The following is a 23,608-nucleotide window of genomic DNA, read 5'->3' as shown; positions in this document are numbered from 1 at the left end:
AGGAAAGCTGATAATCTGATGGAGTGTTTTTTTGGGGTTTGTGGATGAATTGACTTTCTTGCCCTTTAAACTTTCTTAGGTTTTTCAGTGCCGACTGCGCTAACTAGGGGTGCACATGGTCCGGTTTGGTCCGGATTGGGAGTATTTTGGGACCAAACCATTTATAACGGTTTCACTATTTTTGAAATCAGACCAAATCATAATATTCATGGAACCAAACCAAACCAAATCACGAAAAACCGGTTTGGTTCGGTTCGGTTTATCGGTCTCAGTTGATTTTCTTTTTATTTTATTTTAATTTTGAGGGGGCAAAGTTTTTAAAAAAAATAAAATAAAATATCAACTAATATTGATATAATACGCAAAAAAAATAATAATAATAAATAAATTAAAAAAAAAAATTAAGAAGATAAAAAAGGAAAGAAAATTGAGATATATATTTGAAAGGAAAGGAAAGAAAATTGAAATATATTTGAAAAGGGAAATTTGACTTTTTTAAAAAGAAATTTATAAGGAATTTAAAGAACAAAAGAAAAAAAGGGAACATGTGAGAACTTTAATTGATTTAGGGTTTCGGATATGATATACATATATAAATATATATTTTATAATATAGTAACGGTTCGGTCCGGGCTGGTCCGGTCCAGTACGACCCTAAATCAGGACCAAACCGAAAAATTATGGTTCCATGATTTTGGGCCTAGGACCCGATCAAACCGCTATACAATTAGTCCAAATCACCCAATTCAGTACGGTCCGATCCGATTTTTCGATTCACCGAATTTTTTGAACACCCCTAGCGCTAACTTGATGACTACCCGACTTTAAAATCACAATGAGGGGGGCACCAAAGACCGGATCAAATGGGATTTTAAAAAGGAAGGATAATGACTTCCTCAAGAAGTTTGAAGGAAATGGGGAAGCTAAAGACTCTCCTCCCACCCTCTTTCATTTTTACTTTTTATATTTCTTTTATTTTGTAATTGATATTATATTATTTATTTTCAATTTAATAACCCTAAGAAAAAGGAAAAAATAAAATATTATTATTTTTGGAGAGCCGAAAAGGCAATATTATTAGAACACAAGCAATAACTAAAATATAGAGAGTACAAAACGTTGATGTAAATTTTGAAAAATTTAATACAACTCTTGAAAAATGTTAATATGGCAAATATTAGATTGCCAAAATTTGACAATTCGATTGAAGATGCTCTTACTACTCTGCTTAGCTGAGTACGTCAAACTAATGTAGACTAACAGTATTTGAGGAGTTAGGTAACAGGTTTGTGATGTTGTACTTAGTAGCCTCCAAATTGTTTGGGAATAGTATGCGAAAATTAAAATTAAGCATTGTTTGTGGGGCCTTGAGCTTATTAGCAAAAACATGGACTTAATAATTTTAAAAAGACTCGATGGAAGTGGATAGTATTTAATAATCCTAGACAAGTCCATTAGAAATTGTTTCAAAATGAAGTCACCAAATGGTGATAAAACTTTTTTCACATACCAATCTAAATTCAACATGGACTTAATAATTTTAAAAAGACTCGATGGAAGTGGATAGTATTTAATAATCCTAGACAAGTCCATTAGAAATTGTTTCAAAATTAAGTCACCAAATGGTGATAAAACTTTTTTCACATACCAATCTAAATTCAACATGGACTTAATAATTTTAAAAAGACTCGATGGAAGTGGATAGTATTTAATAATCCTAGACAAGTCCATTAGAAATTGTTTCAAAATTAAGTCACCAAATGGTGATAAAACTTTTTTCACATACCAATCTAAATTCAATTTCACTATTGAGTATCTCAGCTCTTTAATAAGTCTTTTAACACTAATTAGGTTACTAATTAATTTAATAATACATCATGAATTAATGAGCTTAGTTCTCTGATCAAGTCAATCACATTACGCCAAGTAAGATTCATGCATGCAGATATAATTGTATTAAAAGAAAAATCAAGAATAGTATACCTTTCTAGCACTTGCAAGATTTTAAAAATAAATAGAATTATAAACCTATAGGTCCAAGATCTGAAGCATATGTTAACATCACAAACCCACATATTGTATTATATACACTAGTACACACATATCTACCTACCTATGAATATACAATTAAACAAGACAAATAACAAGCCCTATACACAATATATATATATATATATATATATGTATATTATATACCTAGGTAGGGTTACATGACTACACAAGCATTGGGGTTGTCATCACTGAACGCAGTAGTAAACTTCACTTCAGTAGAGCTGGCACGTGCGAGGCCAGAAGCCTGAGGATCCACGTTTCGCACGAAGCCAGGCGGGGCTTTCCTGTCGTACACCCCAGGCGCGTAAGGGTGCGCCACCACATCGTACGGCACGTAAGGCCACATCTCAGCTTTCTTCCCCGTCCGATGCCTGACACGTTTCAAGACCTTGTTTGGGTTCACGTATCCAATCACAGTAAGCTTGTGCTGCTTCGGCTCCACCGTCACTTGTGTCACCCCTTTCATGCCTTCCACTGATTTCCTCACCTTCTTCTTGCACCCTTCACAATCAATCTTCACCCTTATCTCCACCGTCTGATCATATCATCCAAAAATACTTAGAACCCATGATACATATTATAACACAAACAAACACACATATATAGACCTATATTTTCAAATTTAACTGTACCTCTAATCAAGAATCTAGTTGAGAAGATTAAATTCTTCAATTAACATTCTCTATTTGGATTTTCATTCTAAATAGCAGTATCGTATATATAATTATCATAATAAATTTCAAGCTTAAACCGTTTAATCGAGAATGCTAGCTCAGGGGGATTTCTATCCCTAAATGCATTTAATTCTTCGAACTAACATTCTCGGTTTGAACTTCCGTTCTAAACATATATATATATATATATATACCTGAAATTGCTTGCGTTTTTTGAGCTTCTTACTACTGTGAGTGCGAGAAAAATCAATACGATCAGAGCAATAATCTAAAATACCCATCTTCGAACTCTCTGCAATATCTGTATTGAAACACACTTCACTTCTGCTTTGAAGACTGATGATCATGGTGTCTATATATAGAGCTGTGTTAGGCGGCAAAGTGGTTGCTACGTGGCGTACACGTGGCACATTTGGGTTCCCATGCCATCACTATCGATCTTCAGGGTTTATCACTTTCTATGTAATTTCCTTTGTAGTGGATAACACTTAATTTTCAAAGGTCGGTTTGAATTTTCCAGTTGTGAGTTGACGGCAGGATTTGCAGCCAAGTGTGGATATGCACACGTGTAAAGATCATGGTGGTGGTTAGATGATTAGAAAACTGATGATCTGATGGAGTGTTTTGTCTGGGGTGTTTGTAGAATTGACTTTCTTGGACTTTAAACTTTTTTAGGATTTTCGGTGCTGACTGATGGCTGGCAGTTAAGGTAAAACAAAACTTCACAACAAACCGACTTTAAGATGACAATGAGAATGATTGAATTAAACGTGCCAAAAGTGAGCGGATCAAACATTTTTTTAACTGCCACATTAGCTTAATATATAAGAAAATTTGAACACTGTACTTGCCGACCAAGGAAAAGGAAAAACACTTTATCACTTCGCTGGTTGAAAAATCCATGTCCATGTTGTCGGCCTAGTCGGGGGCGGGCTATGGCCCCCTTAGATTTTTTAAATTTTTATTAGTATAGGCTATAACACACACACACACACACAGTCTATACTTTTAATTATGTAAGTCCTTAAAATAAAAAAATAAAAAAATAAAAAAAAAATAATCAATTGGCCTCTAACCGAAGACGTTTTGGTTTCTTTTGATCGGTTGGTCCCAACATTTTTAACTTTTGGTCCATTTTTTGAGTTTTTATTTTCTTATTTCTGGTGATTTTCTCTCTCTCTGTGCTTTCACACATTTTTTTTTGTTATTCTCTATTTGTATCTCTATGTTATATTTCATTTTTGTTCTTTTGATCTAGAATTGTGAGTTCAGTCCAGCATGTGGATATGTGATTTTGAGCGCAGTCCGATATGAGATTATATATATCAATTTTTATATTTGTTTTTCGTTTCCAAATTTATCAATTTTGTGATTACTTTGCCTTTTATTTTCAGATCAATAAACGTGAGAATTGCATCGCACCCAATTGAGATATGATGTTTATCTCCATTTCTCAGTATATCAATTTTCGATATTAATTTCTTAAAAAATATACATTAATTTACATTTTGTTTTCTGTGTCCCCATATATAGATTTTTTTAAAAAATTTTTTTAAAAATTTATCATTTTTAGTTTAACAAAACCCAGCAGTGAATCTCAAAAATCACACTGGACTAAGATACTTCGAATAATGTTTCTCTTTGTTTTTCAGTCTATCAAAATTCAATATTAATTTCCAAAAAAATAGAGTAATTTTCACTCTTTAATTTCTTTTTCATTTTTATATCTATCAATTTTTAGTTTGTGTTCATATAAAATGGTGAAAGTTAATGATAAAATAAAAAATTATAGAGGTAAAGTCACCTATAATGGAATGAATTTGATAAGAACCCATTTATTGAATTACTGAAATAGAAAATTTAGAAAGAATCAGGTTGGAAGAAATTTCCTATCCTCCGTATCCCCTTTCCTTTCGAAATACAAAGATGGAAATCATTGAAATATTTCTTTGATTGAAAGAGTATTATTCATATATTACATTATTCCACTAGAATCCAATGGAATTTTAAAATGAAGATATTTATATTTTAAATAGTGAAAAATGCTTTGCAGAACAATCTATAAAAATTGATACAGTTTAATTCTGCAACTTAATTAATAGTACTTCTAGTGTCCACTTCTTCCCCATAGTATGAGTGAAAGGGAAAATGTAACCATTAAAGCAGCCCGTACTTACTATATCCATGTGAATTATGTCCCCTATCTCTGTGAATATGAAGGAATTATTAATGCAAGAGAATTAAAAATTTGTGGAGTTGTACTCCATGGAAGGAAAGTACACCGCTGAATGTGCTAAAAAAAAAAAAAAAAAAAAAAAAAAAAGGAAAAAAAAAAAGGTACACCATGAAATAGATACTGATTCCTGATCATTGGATCGCTCTTGTGCACTGGTGTGCTCTAAGCCTCTAACCCTGGGAAGAACTTTTTATTTTTTTTCCTTTCCTGATAACCATGGGAAGACTTGAGTCATATGATTTTTCTGAATGGATGTTGTTCTTACGCTTTGCGTCACTCTTACTCCCGTGTGATTTAAATTTGGTTACACTCTTACTTTTGCACCTGCTTTATGTGACCAAAGAAATACCTCCTTTGCTCCCGTGTGATTTAAATTTGGTTAAACTCTCGCTTTTGCACCGCTTTATGTGACTAAAGAAATTCCTCCTTTTGTTGCATTAAGGAAATACCTCCTTTTGTTGCATTCTCTCGCTTTTGCACCGGGTTGGAAGACCTCATTTGGGGTTGGGCCAGTTTTGTTTTTGTTTATATGTTTTTATGTTGTATTTTAGGCCAACATCTTTGTTGGGCCAAGCCTTATTTCTTCTTCCTCTTTTTTGGGCTTGCTATTCCCCAGCCCATTTGTACATTCTCTAAAAAACTTTGCTTCAACATTCCAAACAACACACACAAGAATAATATTAATAATTTGAATAATTTAATTTTTTATACATTAATGAATCGAGTGTGACTCATGTAATAATTTTTTATTGATGACATCATCAGAAATGGAGTCAGATTTAATGGAACAAGTTTTTTTAGGCATTCAAAATGAGTCTTGAATATCAGTGACGTAGGACCCTTGTTAGTTTTTTTAAATGGTGTATTTGTAATATTTCATGGATATATAACTGAAAAAAAGTAAAATATTTATTATTAAAAAAAAATTCAGAGGTGCATGTAGGTCCGCTCGCATGATATGTTTCACGAAATTATGAAATTGATTTTGTCAGCCATAGATAAAAACTCATTTCATTATTCAAATATAACTCTGTTTTTCATGTGAGTGTTACGAAATAAATTTGAAAACGTTTTTAGACATTAGTTTTAAGGGATCATTGTTTAGTTTAATAGTAAAAATTGTCAACTATAGATTTGAATCATAAAACAACTATTTTGAGAATTAATGACAATGAATTACGGGAGTATAAAAATCGATTCAACGAAGAGAGACATGGAATTAGAATGAAGGCGTCCATACTACAACATTCATTCTAAAAGACAATATACTTCTTTGGATAACCAATTCTGAAATCTAAATCAAAGATCTCTTCCAGTGCAATGAATTATTTCCTGCAAGTTAAATAGATGATGCAACATTGATATATACGGCTCATTGATTTTAAAAATACAATATCTTGCATCTGAGTTACAACATTACAACACATTTTTATTGTTATATCATATTTGATATAATAATATTACATATTTTATTTAAATAGTGTTATATCCTCGTTTTAATAGTTTTACATGAAAATACTAAATTTCAATGCGTATGAGATTTAGGTTCAAAAATAGAGATGCCAATGGGTTATGTTTGGGACTGGGCACCGCTTTCCCAAACCCATCCTATCAATGGAAATCTTTCTCTCAACTCGGTTAGGAGATTCTTGATATATAAATTTAAGATAAGTTTTATAATTTTTTATTATAACATAGTCAAATATTTAATGATTATAATAATAAAAATATTGTTAAAATTTAAAAGTATAAAAAAAAATTAAAAATAAAATTATAATTAATAAAAAATATTTACTTATATATTAATTCATAGTTGAGAGAGTATTAATTTTTTTTAAAAAAAACTAATAAGAATAATTATAAATTATCCCAATAGGAAAGCGACGAGGGTTCCACGGGCGGGTTTAATTGACCTCCCTATTCATATAAACCAGTTTGAAAATCCAAGTCTCACGAATATCCAAATTCCAGACTCCGAGCCCGAGTTTACACGTAACGAACTTTGGCGGGCGACTGTTTAACTCTCTCTCTCTTATAATCTTCTTCCTTCTGGTAGAAGGTTACGAAATCTTAGATATACATAAGTTTTTAGATCCCACAGATATTTACAACAATTCTATCGATCGAAGAAACCCTAGAATTTAAATATGCAACAAAGCGATATGAGTTCTTCATATTACCAATACTACCAATCTCACCTTCAAAACCCTAATCCTAGCTCGAGCAATAACGATCCTCATCTCAATTCCTTGCCTGCTACATTCGCATCTGCTCCTCCGATGTCATCCAACCAATCTCCCTCTGATTACTCAGCTTATTCTTCTACATTCCTTCCAAATCCCCAAATTCCCGATCATGGCCTTCATTCGACTCCGGTAGCTTCTACATACACCCCAAACCCTAATTCTCAATCATCTGATTTCTCTCAGCCCTATTCTTTTCCTCATCTCGTGTCTCAGCCTCAACCAACGCCGTATTACCCGTATGATCAGAATCAAACGGCTCCGACGTATGATCAGCCTAACCCTAATTTCAATTCCAATCCCAATTCGTCATTCTCAGCGAATTCATATTCATCGACTTCCTATGGTCACCCCGGGGATTCAACTGTGTCTAATTATGAAAACCCATATGGTTCCAATCCCAATTCGTCACTACCAGAAGCTCCATATTCATCAGCTTCCTATGGTCAACCCGGGGCTTCCACTGTGCCTAATTATGAAAGTCCGTATGCCAAAGATGTGAATTACGGTGGATATGGAGCTCAAGGCATGTATGGGAAAATCGCTGAGCCGAGGCTGGAGCAGTATGATCATGGAGGATATCGGGATGATGCGATTGGAGGCGGTGTTTATCAGTATAATGCGGGCAAAACAGAGCCCTATGGTGCTCGTGGCACTGCCCCCAAGTCGTCTAGTGGGTTGGTATTCGATGATTATGGGAGGCCAATAGGGTTTTCAGATGGGAAGAAGCAAAATGAATCGAGACCGTCGAGTAAAATTGTGAAAGCTATTCCAAAGGCTGACACAGAGCAGGACGGGAAGAGCACCGTCCAGAAGTTCCGTGTCAAGCTCTTGTCCGAAGGCGCGGGTCAGAGCGACTCGGATGTTCTTTGCCAGGTCTGCGATTTTTTCTTTTGCTTTTTCTAAATTTTATTGTCTCTGCTATGCTTAAATGTTAAAATTGTGCTGAAGAATGGAAATTTGCCTAGGCTTTTGATCAAATGATTACTCTTGTGTTTGCCTAGGCTTTTGATCAGAATGATTACTCGTGTTTTACTTTTATAATTAGGTGGTTATGTTGCTTGTGAATCTATTTTTGTCTGATGATCTTGCTTCTGTAAAATTTGAAGTCTGGAACTGATCCTGACATTTGTTTCCTTGAACAGAAATAAGAATTCATTTCACACATTATGCTAATAATTATAGAATAGTCTTATGTTTTTCATTTGGTGGACAAAGTATTAGAGTTTTACATCAAAACTCATGGCTGTGTTTATGTTTCGTTCCAGATTGGTTTGGATGGGATTCGGATGCTTGATCCGGCAACTAGTCGGACACTAAGAATATATACACTTGAGTCTCTGACAAAATGGGAAGTAAGTTTGCTGCTTTATATTTCTTATCAAAAAAAAAGTTTGCTGCTTTATATTAACATAAATAACTTCGTAAATGCCTTGTCTCACTTCCGCCAACTTGGTTGTAATTTTGTATTTAAGATTTTTGACTTATCAAAAAAAATATTTAAGATTTTTGGTTTTTCTTTAGGTACTGGACTCATATATATTTGCTTTTTGGGCCAAAAGCTCTGTTGATTTTGAACCAAGACGTATCAGGCTGAAATCAAATAGCTATACCACGAACAACATCCTGGACACAGTGACAGCAGCAAGTATTCAGGTTTGTAGTTTGTTTCCTCTTTCAGGATTATGTTAATGTTTGACTAGTCTGGTTTTAGTTTCGTATGAATTTTTACAAGCTTAATATTTATGAACCCGTGATGATGCTGCTGCTTAATGTGCTAAGATGCATATATTGTAGTTTTTCCTTGAAAACTAATTTTAGTTGCATCTTAATGCTTCATTTCCGTCTGCTCCTGAATTTTTTTGAGTGCAGATATTGATATATACTTTTTGGTCATTGTTAACTAGAATTTTTGCTGAGGTTGCTTGTCATCGAGGCATGACGAGCTCCTCCATTGGCATCCAAAAATTTTAGTCTTCTTTATCGTATTATCTGGTTTACATTGTTCTTCTTAAGGTCTATATGGTGATGAGTTGTAGCATAAGTGGCAATTTTTCCCATTTAGCTGATCATTGAGCTGTCACTGATGCATTTAAGTCCAATGACGCACTTCTTACAATTTTTACCTTATGAGTTAGGGTAATACGGACATTTACAATGTGGTGGTATCTGTAAATCAATGGAACTTTTGGCGGTTCATGGTCGAGATGCCTGTATGTGCATCTGTCTGAGGCTCCAAGCTGCTGAAGCATCTACATGATTGCACAAATATATGTGTACTGCAGACAAGATTCCAGACCTAACAGTTACCGTGTTACCTTAGTCACTGCTGATGCCTATATGGGGTGCTCATGGTTGTTGCCCTGTCAATGCTGGCATTATTAGGAAATGTTGTTTTTTGGAATGCTTCAGGATTTGAAAATTAACTTGCAGTTGTTGATACAATTTTAGCTGGTCAATTATAACTAATAAGATCCATTAGATCTTGAAGGTGTCAATTTCTTAGATTCTATAATCATCTTACCTTTTTCTGTATTGCTTTTATCTTTTTTAAGAAAACCTTTTGCAGTTCATAACTTTCCCAGAATAGTTGTCTTTCCATTTTGTCTTTTATGTATTATGTATGCTATTTATTTATGAATGGACACATACACTGGTGTTCACATCCTGTGCGGATATGAGACCTAGTTGGAGACCTCAAAAGGGAAGATAAGAGGAAAAAAAACCAAAGAAAAGAGGATTGCTACAGGACTTATGAGACACATGGATCTTGTTTTTGACACTTTTTTATCTGACAGAAAATAGAATGAGGTGTTCTCTTTTTTGTGTGTATTCATAAAACATGCTTATTTTATATGCTAATGTGCAAGAATCTTTTGACTCATATGTGAAGCAGATCAAGGAGATGGGTGGGAGAAATAAACCTTCTGATCCTCTCAATATCTCGGAGCAACCATCTGAGAAGAAGAAAGGCTTTGGTGATTGGATGAACTTGATGAAGCCTGAAAATTTGGAGAAAGATCACTGGGTAAGTTATTTACACCTTTGTTTCGATTACAAGATCAAAGTGTTTTTCATACTGTTACTGTGCATTGCTGATTAGGTTTTGTATTTTTGTGAATGTTTTACTTTGACTGATTATTTTTCCTTATTGACTCCATTTTTCTTGTGTAGATTCCTGATGAAGCAGTTACCAAATGCAAAAGTTGTGGGACAGATTTTGGTGCTTTTGTGCGAAGGGTTAGTGTTAGAGTTTATTTTGATTATTAAGGATATTATTTTAATTTTGCTTGCTTAATATAAATAGGAGAGGTGGTGTGTAGAACCGTACACACACCAGATTCTCTTAATTCTTCTTCTTCTTCGTCTGCTTCTTCTTCTTCTTCTTCTCCTTCTCCTTCTCCTTTCTAACCCTAAAACACACTGTTATCCAATTTAACTTAGAATCAGAGCAATTAGTTAGTGGCAATTAATGGCAGGACTTGATTGGAGTAAGACTTGTGACTCTTTTAATTTGTGGTCCTCATGGTGTTATTTTTCCTTTTTCTATTTTCAGCATCACTGTAGAAACTGTGGGGATATATATTGTGACAAATGTACTCAAGGCAGAATTACTCTCACTACTGATGAGAATGCTCAACCAGTTCGAGTTTGTGACCCATGCATGGTATGAACTTGTGATAATAACTCTTCATTTGTAGTTTTTTCCCCCTTTCTTTCTGTTCATACATTAACATTATAAGGGGAGAGCGACCCCCTCCCCCTCTTTCCTCTTTCCTAAACACACACACATTCACACACAAAAGATCAAACTCCTTATGTGTTTTTAAAGACACCACAAGTAAAAAAGGAAGGTTGAAAAGATTGCTGGTTAAGGTTGGAGAAAATGTGAGTAATTTTTATTTTATTGTGTCGACTCACATTGTCCTCTCCTTTAGCGCTGAGAAACACTTTTCTTGGCCTTGTCATTAGAACACCTTTGACTTGAACCCAATCAATGCTATAATTGTGGAGTTTTCATTCTCTGGCTTTAACTTCATTCTACATATGACAAAACCATTTCTACCAGATGAGTTGCATCTTATTTTGATCTGTCTAATTCTATATTTTCTTGTTTTGGCACTCATTCATCTTAACACTTTTGTAGCAGCTCCCATTTTCTCTTATTTCTATAGTGTGACTGAAACGACTCACTCTGAAGCACTTTTTGACCTATCCATCTCACTCTCGTCTGTGGCATATGTTCTTTAAAGCATCTTTCTACTTATAGACGATTTACTGAAGATAAAGGAATAACTGCTTTGCGGCATTTAATTTTACACTTTTGTCATTTCTGCTCCTTGGTTTGACTAAAGTGTGCTCCTATCTTTTGTACTTCTTGTCCTATAACCATTTGATAAGTTTACCACATTTTCTGGGTTTGTGATCTTTTTAAGCACGTTTTTAGCAAACAAAATGCACAATCAGGCCTCTTATTCAAATTTCTTGTACAGTTAATTCATATCAAATGAGATAAGTTTTAAGTCTTGGCAGCTGTCCCTTGATATAGCCTACTTTTATTTAAGATTCAGTTTTGTAATTATTCACATCCTAGTCTCCAAATGACCATGCACTAATAAATATGATCTTGAGATATGTGCGTGTGTGTGCGCGTTTAAAATGTAAATATGATCTTGAGTAATATGTAGTAGCTTAGCCTATCTAGAAATGTTAGGACTTATTACACACAGGTTGGAACTTTTGATCAACCTATTTCATATAAAATTCAGTCAGAAATCAAATGTTGAATCGTGGGACATTGTGGATTCAAAGTGAATATTTTGTCAAAATTTTATCGAAGGTCCAAATATAAATGTTCAACATGAATGACGGTTAATGATTTTGGACCGCAGATATACTATTGTGTTGTTCTATTAACTTTTTGATATTACCATTAGAGGAGATTGTAATTGGTAGAGTAGGCTCACATATGGATATTTGACAAAAGATCATGCTGTGACCCACAACTCTCTTCACTCAGTCAGGCTTGAATTCAAATCAAAGCAAACAGTCTAACCATCTGGACTGTCTGCCGGTTCTTTTCTGGATAACAAACCCCTGAAACTTCATCCTCTTAGCCTATAATTGTCCTACTTAAATTGGAAATGTCCTTTTCCTGCCTGTAATTGTGGGGAAAGAACCATCATAGCTGCAGGGTTAGAGATCTTTCTGAAGAAATGCTGCCCAGCTTAATCGGTCTTTGGTGGGATGTTTGAAATAATGGATCTATGGATGTTTCTCTTTCAATGTCTCTTTGGATTCTTCCACTTGTGAGTCAGTCATTATCATCCATACTTTTGCATTGATTAGGAGATTGAGAAATACTCGACCTTACCATAGGGCTTAGAGGTATCTTTTAATTTTCCATTGTGGAACAAAAATCCATGTTTTTTTTTTTTTTTTGAACTGTGAAATGGGGATTGCTTATAATAATAAATAGAATATGTTTATTTTTAATTTTTTTTATCTTCCTTATTTGCCTTTTGGTTTGGACATGCAAGGGTGGAAGTGGGGTTGGAGCTCCGAACTCCAAATCTCATGTTTGGAGTGCAATACTTTGAATGGTATTGGAATTGCTCTCCAAATTTATTTTTTAGAGTTAAGAGAATCGAAATTTCTACAAACCCAAGGAAATAAGATACTGTATCCAAATTAGAGCAATTTGAATTCATTTTCAATTTAAGTAACAATACCGAAATTGCTACAAATTTGATTGACAACTGCAACACTTTTGTTAAGGCTAAGATATTAAAAAATTCAGTGGACTTGGGGCATTTCTTATTTTGGTTTTGCTTGGTGTCCACTTGTGACAGTTGATTATGGCCTAGCCCTTCAGGCCGCCTAGCACCCTGGATTAACGAGAGCACTGGATTTTGACCTGTGGGGTGAGGGAATGTCAATTGTATTATCTGCAATAGCCTTTTATCTCATTTCTCTGACTGCTGCTCTTCAGTTGACTTGTCTGTGGTTGAGGATCCATTTTTCTCCCTGCAAGATAAGGACAACTGCACAAGTGACCTTCTATTTATTGTTTCTTATTCTTTTCATTTATATATTTTTCCTTTTCTTAATTAGATGGACAATGTTTGTGATATAAGGTTTGTTGTTGTTCTTCTTGTTCATATTTGTGGTTCCTGTTAATTTATTTCCTGTAGTTCAGATTATTCCGTCATAATGCTTCTGCTTCTGCTGCTGCTGCTACCACATCATCACCAGGACAGGCAACATGGGCCCACCATGACCTTACTGTTACCCCCATTGCTGTCAATAATGATCAGTCATCCCACTTTAAGACCTAATCACCACAACCCCTCCACTGTCTGACTACTAAAATTTCAATGCATGGTTCCTCAAATCGCCAGTTCTTTTATGGCCCTCGGATGTTAAAATCAAAATTTCAAGATGGCATACCATTGAGTAACAGAGGAGTGATTTGGATTTTCATTGTTGTCGAATAGCATCCTTTATTTTTAGTCAGTTCAGCTAGCAAACTTGAAGCTATGTTAATTCACATCACCAATACGCTAAACAAATAAATTAAATGTAACAATAAGAGGTCATGATGGTTGATTACTGTATAATGCCTGAAAAGATAGTAATTAGAGCACCTTTACATGCCTCTGGCTGTGATGGCTTTTAGCAGGAATCCAGTATTGTAATGGGGTCTTCTGGCTTCAATTTTCCACATGTTATTTCAAAACCCATTGTTTATGCATGTGAAACTGCTACAGTATTTTTTTCAAATTGGTTTTGTATTTCTCATGATATGTAGAATTTGAGACTCTCTTAATATCTTGGGATTTGGCTTTTCCTCATAATTGGTCTTGGATGGATACCCAGTTTCCTCTTTCCTATCTGCTTCTGATGTCTTCTCTTTTTACAGGCGGAAGTTACCCAAAGGCTGGTAAATGCAAAGGAAGCAGTTGGCAAAGTTTCTGGATTGCAGTGTCATGATGATCTTGCGAAAAAACTTCAGGTAACTGCAGATTCGTACTTTCAACGTCTTTTTATATACTGCACTGCTAATTGTACTTGTTTTTATGCAATATTTTCAACATGATTTTGTCTTGATATGCATATGGTTCCAGGATGCTGCGTTGTTAATGACGGAACTAGTTTGTTCATTAAAATAAACATTTTTATCAGCTGCTTATGAAATTTGCTTGCCTTTTTCTTTCCTGTTTAATTCAGGAAATAATGCAGGAACTTGTGATTCTTAGATGAAATAATTGGAAGTTAATGAGGCTGTGACCCTATATAATGGGCATTCTAATATAATTTTATAATCTTGCAGACAGATTGTAGTGCTGTCAGCAAGTTTATCCATCCTCTTATCTTATATATAGAACCCACACCTACACCCACACCCACACCCACACCCACTCCCACAGAGTTTGAATATAGTGCTATTCTCAAAATAATCCTTGCTATCACTTGTCATAATCATGTTGCAATTTTGCAGGATTTATGTATTTGGTCAATATATTTTATTTTGAAATGGACAATTCTTGTTTCAGTCTTAACTTAATATAATTATATTATTACTTCGAGATAACGTATGACCTCAAACTTCATTTAGGAAAGGAGCACTCAAACATCATAACGTTGCAGAGAAATAAAAAACAAAGTGTACCATTAATTTGAATCTCACCCATTTTTTTTCTTTTCCCAGTAAAGATCATAAATAGACCTATCTCATCTATAAACTCTTGCACAGATGAGGTGATTCTGGAGAGTGCTTCAAATATCTTTTTAAGAACACGGGCTCTTTAGCTTACAAGTGTAATCTTAATTACTGGGGTACAGGGTGTTTTTGGTTCTAGATAGAGGTTGTTCAAAGGATCACGGCGTACCAAAATTATAACAAAATTTTCACTGTTAAATGGCATATCTCAATAAAAGAAAAAGGTTGCGGATCACTTGTACAAAGAGTGATACCATGGAAATAGTAGAGGTCCCACAAACTCAGACAAGATGAATTGCTCATAGAAAAGTGAAAAGAAGGCACAAGATCTTGAAAACCCTCCCCCTCCCTACTTGATATCCTAACAAGAGGAATCTCTAAAATGATCTTTGCAAAATAAACCCTGAAAGCTCAACTCTCAAAAATCCTCTCGTTCCTTCCTTTCCACACACACTAGATGAGCCAAATGGGAGCTGTTGTGCAGATCCATTACTCAACAAAGCACCAAATCTCTCTGCCTTACAACCATGCACCAAGTGGTCCACTATCCCTTTGCATGTTCAATTTAGATTAAAAATAATTTATTCCCTCACCTGGAGAAATTATCAGTAATTATTCTTTTTTCTTTCGTTCTTGTGGTTGTCCTGCAATGTGGTCTGTCTCTATAGATAACGGGAGACCCCAACTTCCCTAGTGGAGAACGAACTACATATTTATATCAGTAGAGTTGAATTGGACTTCGCAGGGAATGGCCTGTTACAGCTGCCGGTCCATAGATCTGTCACCCCCTTAGCTATGCACCATGACCAAATACAACAAGAACCCTCTTTCAACTCCAAATTCCAATTTTGGATCGCCCTACTAAACCTGTGTTTCCATTGCGTATCCTTGAACAGCTTATGTCATCAACCTTGACAATGTGTCCATGTGTAAAAGAAATCTGGAAAACCCATTTTAATGTTCCAATTAAATTCAATGTCATACCAAGTGGAACTGATATATTTTATTACTAAGACAATTCCTTCTATAAGTTTTTCATGCCTTTCATTACACTTGGCAAACACAAACCTAATGTGAACCACTTAATTCAGAGAACCAAACCCCATTCATTCGCTACTTCCCAGAAAATCTCTCTTGAACTGTAAATGGAAATCTTGGATGTGAAATCAGTCTTGGGCAAACAAAGATCGTAGCAATCATTAAATAATTGAACATCAGCAATTGCAAAATAAAGCCTAGAGAAGCAATATCTCATTATGATGGTAAGTATAGTAGCGTGAAATAAAGTTTTGTTAACACTTCTTGAAGCCATACTTTGGGTTGTAAAGTTAGGTTTGCTTATGCTCCAGTGCATTCTTTCAACTAAAGCTGATCGTAATATTAAATGAGGATCTATCTTCACACACTGCTAAAACTTTACAGGAATAAGGTAACTTAAATGTTACATGTTTGGTGATCCAAAGCAGTTGGGACTTGGATAATGGCTTTGTTTAGTTGAATACTGTACTTGCCTTCTGTCATGTAATTTGCTGTCATGCTTTTGAAGCTAATTGATGTTTATTGAAGAGGCTTGCTTTCCATATTTGACATAATCTTCTTTTATGAGAAGTAGAGATTCCATCTTAATTAGCATTCCCTTATTTTTTTAATTTTATTGATGATTTGCAACAGGAGGAGATGGACAAGAACCGCAAATCTTCAAAAGGTAATCATCAGTACTAAAACTAGTCCTTCAAATTTGGTTCAGACGACGACAATCTTATTGTTATTTGTTCTTCCTTTCCACTCACGCAACATGTTCACAGGTCTGAAGCTTGATGGATCTGGAATGCGGATGAAAGAGGTTGCCTGTCCAATTTGCACAGTCCACTTGCAGGTTTGCCATCCTTAGCCACTTCGATGTATCCTTTTCAGTATCATCTCTCTTGCCAATTATTTATGTGCCGGTGAAAAAGATTTGAGTTTTGGCCTCGACAATATCTGAAGCAGTTTGTGTTGTGGGAATTGTTTGCAGGTACAGGTTCCAGCCTCTGGTTCTGAGACCATAGAGTGCAGCGTTTGCCAGCATCCTTTCCTTGTGAATGCTCATTGATCAGTAACAATCCTTGTGTTGTGCTCTAGCACTTGAAAATATACCTCTTCATAATGACAGTTCATACTTTCTTGGTACAATTCTTTGGCGTGTCACTGGTTATTAAGAAAACTATATGTGTGAGTTTGTATATTAATATCTATTTGATAATGCAAATTTATTCACATAAATCCCAAGCAATTATGGGCTTGTGCATTTATGATTTGTTTAAATAATCCAGTATGGATGTTTCAGAAAAGTTGAATTTTAGTGGCATTGACTCAATCGGATATTATTTATATTTCCACATTTCTCTTCCTGGTGTGGGTTTGGAACGGGTTTGGCTAAACCATATTCCTGCCCCGTTGAAAAATCTTCTATACCAATTCCACCCCTACTTCGATACGAGTTTTTATAGTATACCATCCCCTGGCAGGGTATTGGACATGAAAATGAATATATATATATATATATATATATATATATATAATTTTTTAAAAATGTTGAGAGAAACAAGACCTCATATATCCATTTGACATGAAAATGAAAGAGAGAAAATTGAAAAAAAAAATATAAACCAAAGGTACATGTAATGACACAAAGATATACAATCATGAGAGCAGAACCAGATAGAGAGAGTACCACTCTACCTGTGAGGATGAGTCGGACGGCTTTGTGAGATCACTATTTTCGTTCAAATCTCGATGACATCACAGCGAAGCTTTATATCTGGAGTGAACAAGCGTTGCAGCTTCATACGACAGACCATATTCTCTCAAACTACTACTTGAGAGTCACATTCTCGCAGCAACTTGAGACGACAGACCATATTCTCTCTCTCCTCTTTAGATGATTTTTTCTTCAATACTCAATGGAGACTTTAGATATTTTTAAGTCTCAAACTGAACCTGAACGGAGACGCATGGTTAAGAGTTTGATATAATGTATATAGGAGAGTAAATTCCGGTTGCCATTATTGTTTGAAATGGTAAGGAAAAGGGTTTGCCAGATTTAAAGATGCGAGTACTAAAGAATGAAAAGCATTGATGAGAGAGTGTTATTTACCTTGGTACACTATTTTTTTTTTGCACCACCCTTTATACACTTCAATTTGCTTTAATGTGAAGTTATGTGATTTTTTTTTTTTTCTTTTGAGAATTGTTCTCAGTGACCATATATCAAATGGCTTATATTTTTCTGATGAAGGGGTGAACGTCCACCCGAAGATAATTTCTATTTTCGAATATTCATTCATTTTTTTCTTAAAATTAAGAAGCAAGTTTAGTAAAGTTTTTTTTTTTATTTCAAAAAATTAAAATTTAAAAACTGTAGAGACGTTTTTATAGTTCTCTCAATTCTTAAAAACTATTTTCAAAAAACTGAACCAAACAGACCCAATATGGGTTAGCTTGTTTAGTCCCTAACACATTAATTCGCCTTTTATTCCCTCTTTCAGCAAGAATTTTTTGCCTTTCGTTAGCAGAAGTACAACAGTAACTGTATTAGAAGACCTGATACTTATCGATGCATCACTATCCCAGGAAACATTATAAACACTAAACAAAAAACATTATTGATGAAGTTCCAGTGTTCCACTATGAATATAACACAGACAAGTTCCTTGTATTTTTGATGAAAAAAAAAAAAAAAAAAATCAAACAAACAAATCTACTGCTACTGCACAATTTTTTCGAAAAAAACATTACTACCATTCTTGAAAACAAAATATAAGGTAACTATACAAGAAACCAGTTTGAACATATTATTATATAATAACAATCACCCAACCTTTCAATTCCTAAAGCAAATCTAAAGTCCCACAACACCTAATCACCCCAGCCAAAGCTACAAAATTGCATTCTGTCTAATACTGTTGACTACTACTGCCGCTAGAGGGAAATAGAAAACAGACTATACACATATGGGAACAAGAGGGGACGAGGAAGACACAGCCTCTAACTCAACGAAGCTTGTTTTGAGCAACAGCCTGACATAACTCATCTTCGTAGAATAGAACTCGATTGGAAGCCAAGGATTTGCACGAGGGCTTTGCTAAAACGGATGGCACCATGCATCTAGAAGGGAATGCTGACTCCTGGAACAGAACAGCAGAAATCTGCCGCATTTCAGTGAACTTCATACGAGAAGGTGGCCGGGGACCATGCCTTGGTGCTTTAGGAGTGTGTGGGCTTGGAACCCACATGCCCTTTCCATCTCCCTTGCTGCAAGTGGACAACCATATATTAGAAAATGCAACAAGAACGACAACCAAGCCTTTTCCCAATTACTTGGAGTCGGCTACATGAATCCTATGTTTTCATTCCGCTCTATTGAAGACCATAGGCTGGGTCAATCCACAAGCTATCATATCTTTCTTACTAACTCATATTAGAAAATGCAACAGAAGGGAAATTAGATCTCAAAGATGTTTAATGAGACTTGAGATACCTACCTCGCAAAAGGCCAATGTTCTGTTGGGAGTGGTGTCATTGTTCTTAACATCTCTTGTCGACTTCGATCTGGGGTAGTGTAATTGAAGTGGAACTGCCTAGCAAGCAAAACCTGATCCAATAGCATAAACAGTATCATTCATATTCCTCTCTGATATTAAACTATAAAAACACACATGTATACACTTGCAGAAACTCACAGCCTTTCTAATTCTCTGAGAGACATGGAATACTGCTCTGAGTTGGTCATGGTGCAGATGGCAGAGTATTTTGACCTCAAATTATAAACCAAATACAAATCAGTAACCCATGAGAAAAATAGTTAAAATACACAGAAAGTAGATGAATGCAACCATCCAATGCCTTATAAACCTAGTTTCATCTTTTCAAATACAACCATGCAATGCCTTATGAATATGTGTGTATGTGTGTGTGCGTCATAACAATAAAAATTCTAGGAATACTAAAATGATCTTGAATATGTGTGTGTATGTGTGTGTCATAACAATAAAAATTCTAGGAATACTAAAATGATCTTAGCATTTATCAATAAGTTGTTTAACTTCATACTTTGCGAAAGAAAAGCCATCCTGGAAGTAAACTTAGGAGAAAAAAGTAACTATGCATTTTCACCATGGCTCCTGGTCTACGAATTCTACGATTCTCAATTCTGTCTAGTCTATTTCTTTCCAGTGTTTGCTTCCAGGAAATGGTAAAAAATTAGAACGAAAAGGGAATTTATTAACTTGCATTATTGACTACCAAAAAATAACTTGCATCATTTACCAAACACATGTACATACCAGCCTCACCATTACAAACATCAGCATCAAAAACACCAGCCTCCCCATATTTTTCAAGAACCTTCGTATAATATATGAGCATATCCAATCTTAAAAAGAAAATTTGTATAATATGCTGGAATCTCTAAGGGATACACGAGTTTTTCACTGAATCAATGTTATATCATCAAGACCAACCTCAGCACAATCAGATTAACATCCAACTCAGAAATGTATGCACTGGCCTTGGAAGTATTCACCAGCACCCCAAAATATAATCCCAATCCACACAACTCACTTGACTCTACAGAACAAGAACAAAGTTCTTCAAATGAGGCATCACTTCCCTCAAACAACATAGAGAAATCTTCAAAATATATATCAGAAAAAACATGTATCTATCTTGAAATCTCACTATAATCCCAGATGTAAAAACTACCATAATAAGCTTCAATTTCTTTGTGCAGTAAGTGTGGAGTAACCTATTAGTTCCCATTATTTGCTGTATAAGATGACGTCACCTAACGCACTCTAGATTCCCAGTCGAAAGCCAATCTATTTCATAATCAACATATAAAAAGTTACTTGAGTCATTACTTCTACGATTTAACATGTATCTTTGGAGAGACAGTAAAATTCAATACATAAGTAATGGACAGACCGATTCTTTCGTTCAAGTAGAATCTCCTCTTCCTCTAACATGGGATATTGAAACTTCAAGTCCCCACGGGGACAACAGTAGGTGTGTGTGATTTGTGTCAATGTTCCTACATCATATACATGACCATTGTGCCCCAAAAAAAACATATGCACATGCCTCCCAGCCTCAGGTCACAGTTAAATAACTCTAGTCAAGTTAAAGATTAAGCCCTCAAACAACAAGGATCTACAAGGTTACATATGCAGCTCTATTTGGTAAGCACAAAAATACCAAAAACTCAAAATAATATAATCAATTGAAAATATCAATCAACATATAGAGAATTGCCAAAAGAAAGGACCAATTTAGGCAGTTAGAATTATTTATAATTAAAGTTTGGAACACAATTAAACTATAGCTATAAAGTTGTTCCAGCAAAAGATAAACTATAAAACAAAATCAACTGCATAACCAATTGATATCCATCAAAAGTAATTTGCTCAATTTAAATTCTTTATCCAAATCAAACAGTCAAACAGAAATGAGGATTATAAATACCAATAGATCCATTGGGAGAGACTCAAGCCTCGACTCGAATCTGTAGTCCTCAGCACGAGGAGTTTTCGGTGTCCTCATCAAATTATTCTGTTTAATAATATCAAGAGGCCCAACAACAGGACCAAACCCAAATTTTTCCGGTGATAACACCGAAGGGCTCTGGTGAACACCCTTGTTTAAAACAACATCATTGCCTGTCTGCTGGTCATCCAACACAGCAACCCTTTTCTTCCCAAGGTCCTTGCAAGACTTGGTGGTCGCCGCCTTATTGTTCCGAAGCTGAGCAAGAGCACCTGGCCTTAGATACTTGTTTTTCGATATCCTTAGCCTCCTTTTCTGCCTCGGAGTCTTAGATTCCCTCTCTTTTGAGGGAACTTTCCTCATACTTTATTCTTCCCTTTTCAATCAATATTATCAATTTGGTCTCTCCTCTAATCTTAAATTCGCACCCTCTTTGCCATTTCCCTAATACATATTCAATTTTGAACCAGAAATAACTTAATAACAACCCTCAATTTAACCTGAAACATACAAATTCAGAAAAATCAAGTCCAAAACTCAAACTAGAAATTACATCTTTTCTACAATAATAATATATCTAATTGGAAAAAGATACATAAAGAAAACCATAAAACAATAACTTCAAAGAAATTTATACACAAACCAAGTGATAAATAAGAAACATGATCGAAACTTACACGATTAGAGCCATGAGCCATCACTAGCCATTTTCAAATCAATCTAGCACAAAGAAATTTCATCAAACCTAATTAGAACTCGATTAAAAACACAAACCCAAAATAATTAGACAAGAGAACACAAAAAACAAACGATTAAATACTTTAAACAATACATCAAATTCAAGTACCTTTACGATAACAAGAGAATAAACAAAGTAGACTGATAAAAATGTTATCTTTACTCAGCATCATCTCAGGAAAACAGAGTGAGTACGAACCTCATGGCACCAGAGCAGAAAACAGAGAAGAAAGTAGAGAGAGAGAGAGACAGAGAGACAGAGAGAGAGAGAGATAGAGGGAAGGGGCCACTTGACTAGGGTTTGTTCTGTTTTTGAATTTCTTTCGATTGCCCGCCAAATTTTCAATCAAGAGTGGACTGGGAGGAGGGTACGTGGCGTGTTCTGATTGGGTGAGGATTTACTGGACCGAGTTGTGGGGACACTGGGAATCCAAAGTGCCTATTTGATGGGCCCATCCTACGGCGGAAATGGCGGCAAATAGATTTGGGGATTGGAAATTGATTTATTAAACGTATATTTTATTCATTAGTGTAATGACTATATTGCCCCCGGATGGTTGTGCTTATTTGGCAACAGCTTGTGGTGTAACATTCTTATGTTGCTAAATTAAAGGCCTTAATTGTAGGGTTTTGACATTTAATGCACTTAAATTTATTTTTTTAAATAAAGTATTTGAACTCTTTGGATCAAACTAATATAAAAGTATTGTTTTTATGATTTGTCTATAGCATCAGTCTCTTTTGTTTTCAAATAATACTTGCTACATGATTAGATGGCTCTGAAAACTTTCTTGTTTGATTTTTTTTCAAATATGTGGGTTGTTATTTAATGATATTATTATTTGAATTATTTTGAATGATTAGGAGTGGCACATAATATGGAAAAAAAAGGGTACTTGAAAAAGTTTTTATCGAATTTCTTCTTAACAAGTCAAATCACAATATGAGAAATGGGATATTGAATATTTATTTAAATATAAGAAATGATTCTTGAGTCGACGATTACTTTTTAATATCTTGACGAAACGCAAATAATTGTACACGTCTTACCACTTGCAATTACAGTATACAAGCGCATTGGGGTGGGGGAGAGTGAATAGAATTTTGAAATATGACAACATTTCATGAGATTTAAAATTATTTAAGCAAAAAATTACAATTTACCCAATTTGACTTCGATTTTAATATTTTAGATTTCAATTTATTTCGGACACATAAATAGAATTTCATTTCAAATTTAATTGAATTCCTTCTACTTTTATAAATTCAGATTATACAAAGAATTTAATTCCAAACATAATGGAAGGGGCAATCGAGACATTCAAATTGTATGAGGCTTGATAACTAACTGGGCTCTCCTCGTGAAACGTTTCAATATATGGAGCTGAGCTCAAATAAAAGCCCATTCACGAGTAATTAA

The 23,608-nt window shown here is 34.8% G+C and overlaps 3 protein-coding genes across 3 annotated transcripts; 1 reads left to right on the top strand and 2 right to left on the bottom strand.

The window, feature by feature from the left end:
- Positions 1-1,989: 1,989 nt before the first annotated feature.
- Positions 1,990-3,046, bottom strand: LOC132267512 (heavy metal-associated isoprenylated plant protein 26-like). The gene is made up of 2 exons (XM_059768668.1): positions 2,921-3,046; positions 1,990-2,587 (listed from the first exon to the last, which is right to left on the bottom strand). Exons 1-2 carry the CDS (start codon positions 3,005-3,007, stop codon positions 2,207-2,209), a joined length of 468 nt encoding a protein of 155 aa, XP_059624651.1. The 5' UTR covers positions 3,008-3,046; the 3' UTR covers positions 1,990-2,206.
- A 3,849-nt stretch (positions 3,047-6,895) lies between these two features.
- Positions 6,896-17,235, top strand: LOC132266557 (protein FREE1-like). The gene is made up of 10 exons (XM_059767462.1): positions 6,896-8,081; positions 8,474-8,560; positions 8,730-8,861; positions 10,102-10,233; positions 10,380-10,445; positions 10,762-10,872; positions 14,128-14,220; positions 16,600-16,633; positions 16,734-16,804; positions 16,943-17,235. Exons 1-10 carry the CDS (start codon positions 7,110-7,112, stop codon positions 17,018-17,020), a joined length of 1,776 nt encoding a protein of 591 aa, XP_059623445.1. The 5' UTR covers positions 6,896-7,109; the 3' UTR covers positions 17,021-17,235.
- Positions 17,236-18,676: 1,441 nt separating this feature from the next.
- LOC132266558 (F-box protein At4g35930) lies at positions 18,677-22,440 on the bottom strand. The gene is made up of 6 exons (XM_059767463.1): positions 22,298-22,440; positions 22,128-22,170; positions 21,430-21,950; positions 19,650-19,724; positions 19,452-19,561; positions 18,677-19,221 (listed from the first exon to the last, which is right to left on the bottom strand). The coding sequence occupies exons 3-6, from the start codon at positions 21,811-21,813 to the stop codon at positions 18,960-18,962; spliced, it is 831 nt and encodes a 276-aa protein (XP_059623446.1). The 5' UTR covers positions 21,814-21,950; positions 22,128-22,170; positions 22,298-22,440; the 3' UTR covers positions 18,677-18,959.
- Between the last annotated feature and the right edge of the window lie 1,168 nt (positions 22,441-23,608).

Source organism: Cornus florida, unplaced genomic scaffold (assembly GCF_030987335.1).
Source record: "Cornus florida cultivar Cherokee Brave unplaced genomic scaffold, ASM3098733v1 CherokeeBrave_3.0.0_Hap2_Chr07, whole genome shotgun sequence".
In the NCBI taxonomy this organism is placed as follows: domain Eukaryota; kingdom Viridiplantae; phylum Streptophyta; class Magnoliopsida; order Cornales; family Cornaceae; genus Cornus; species Cornus florida.
Note: the sequence above shows the minus strand (reverse complement) of the source record. Positions and strands in the feature narration are given on the sequence as shown.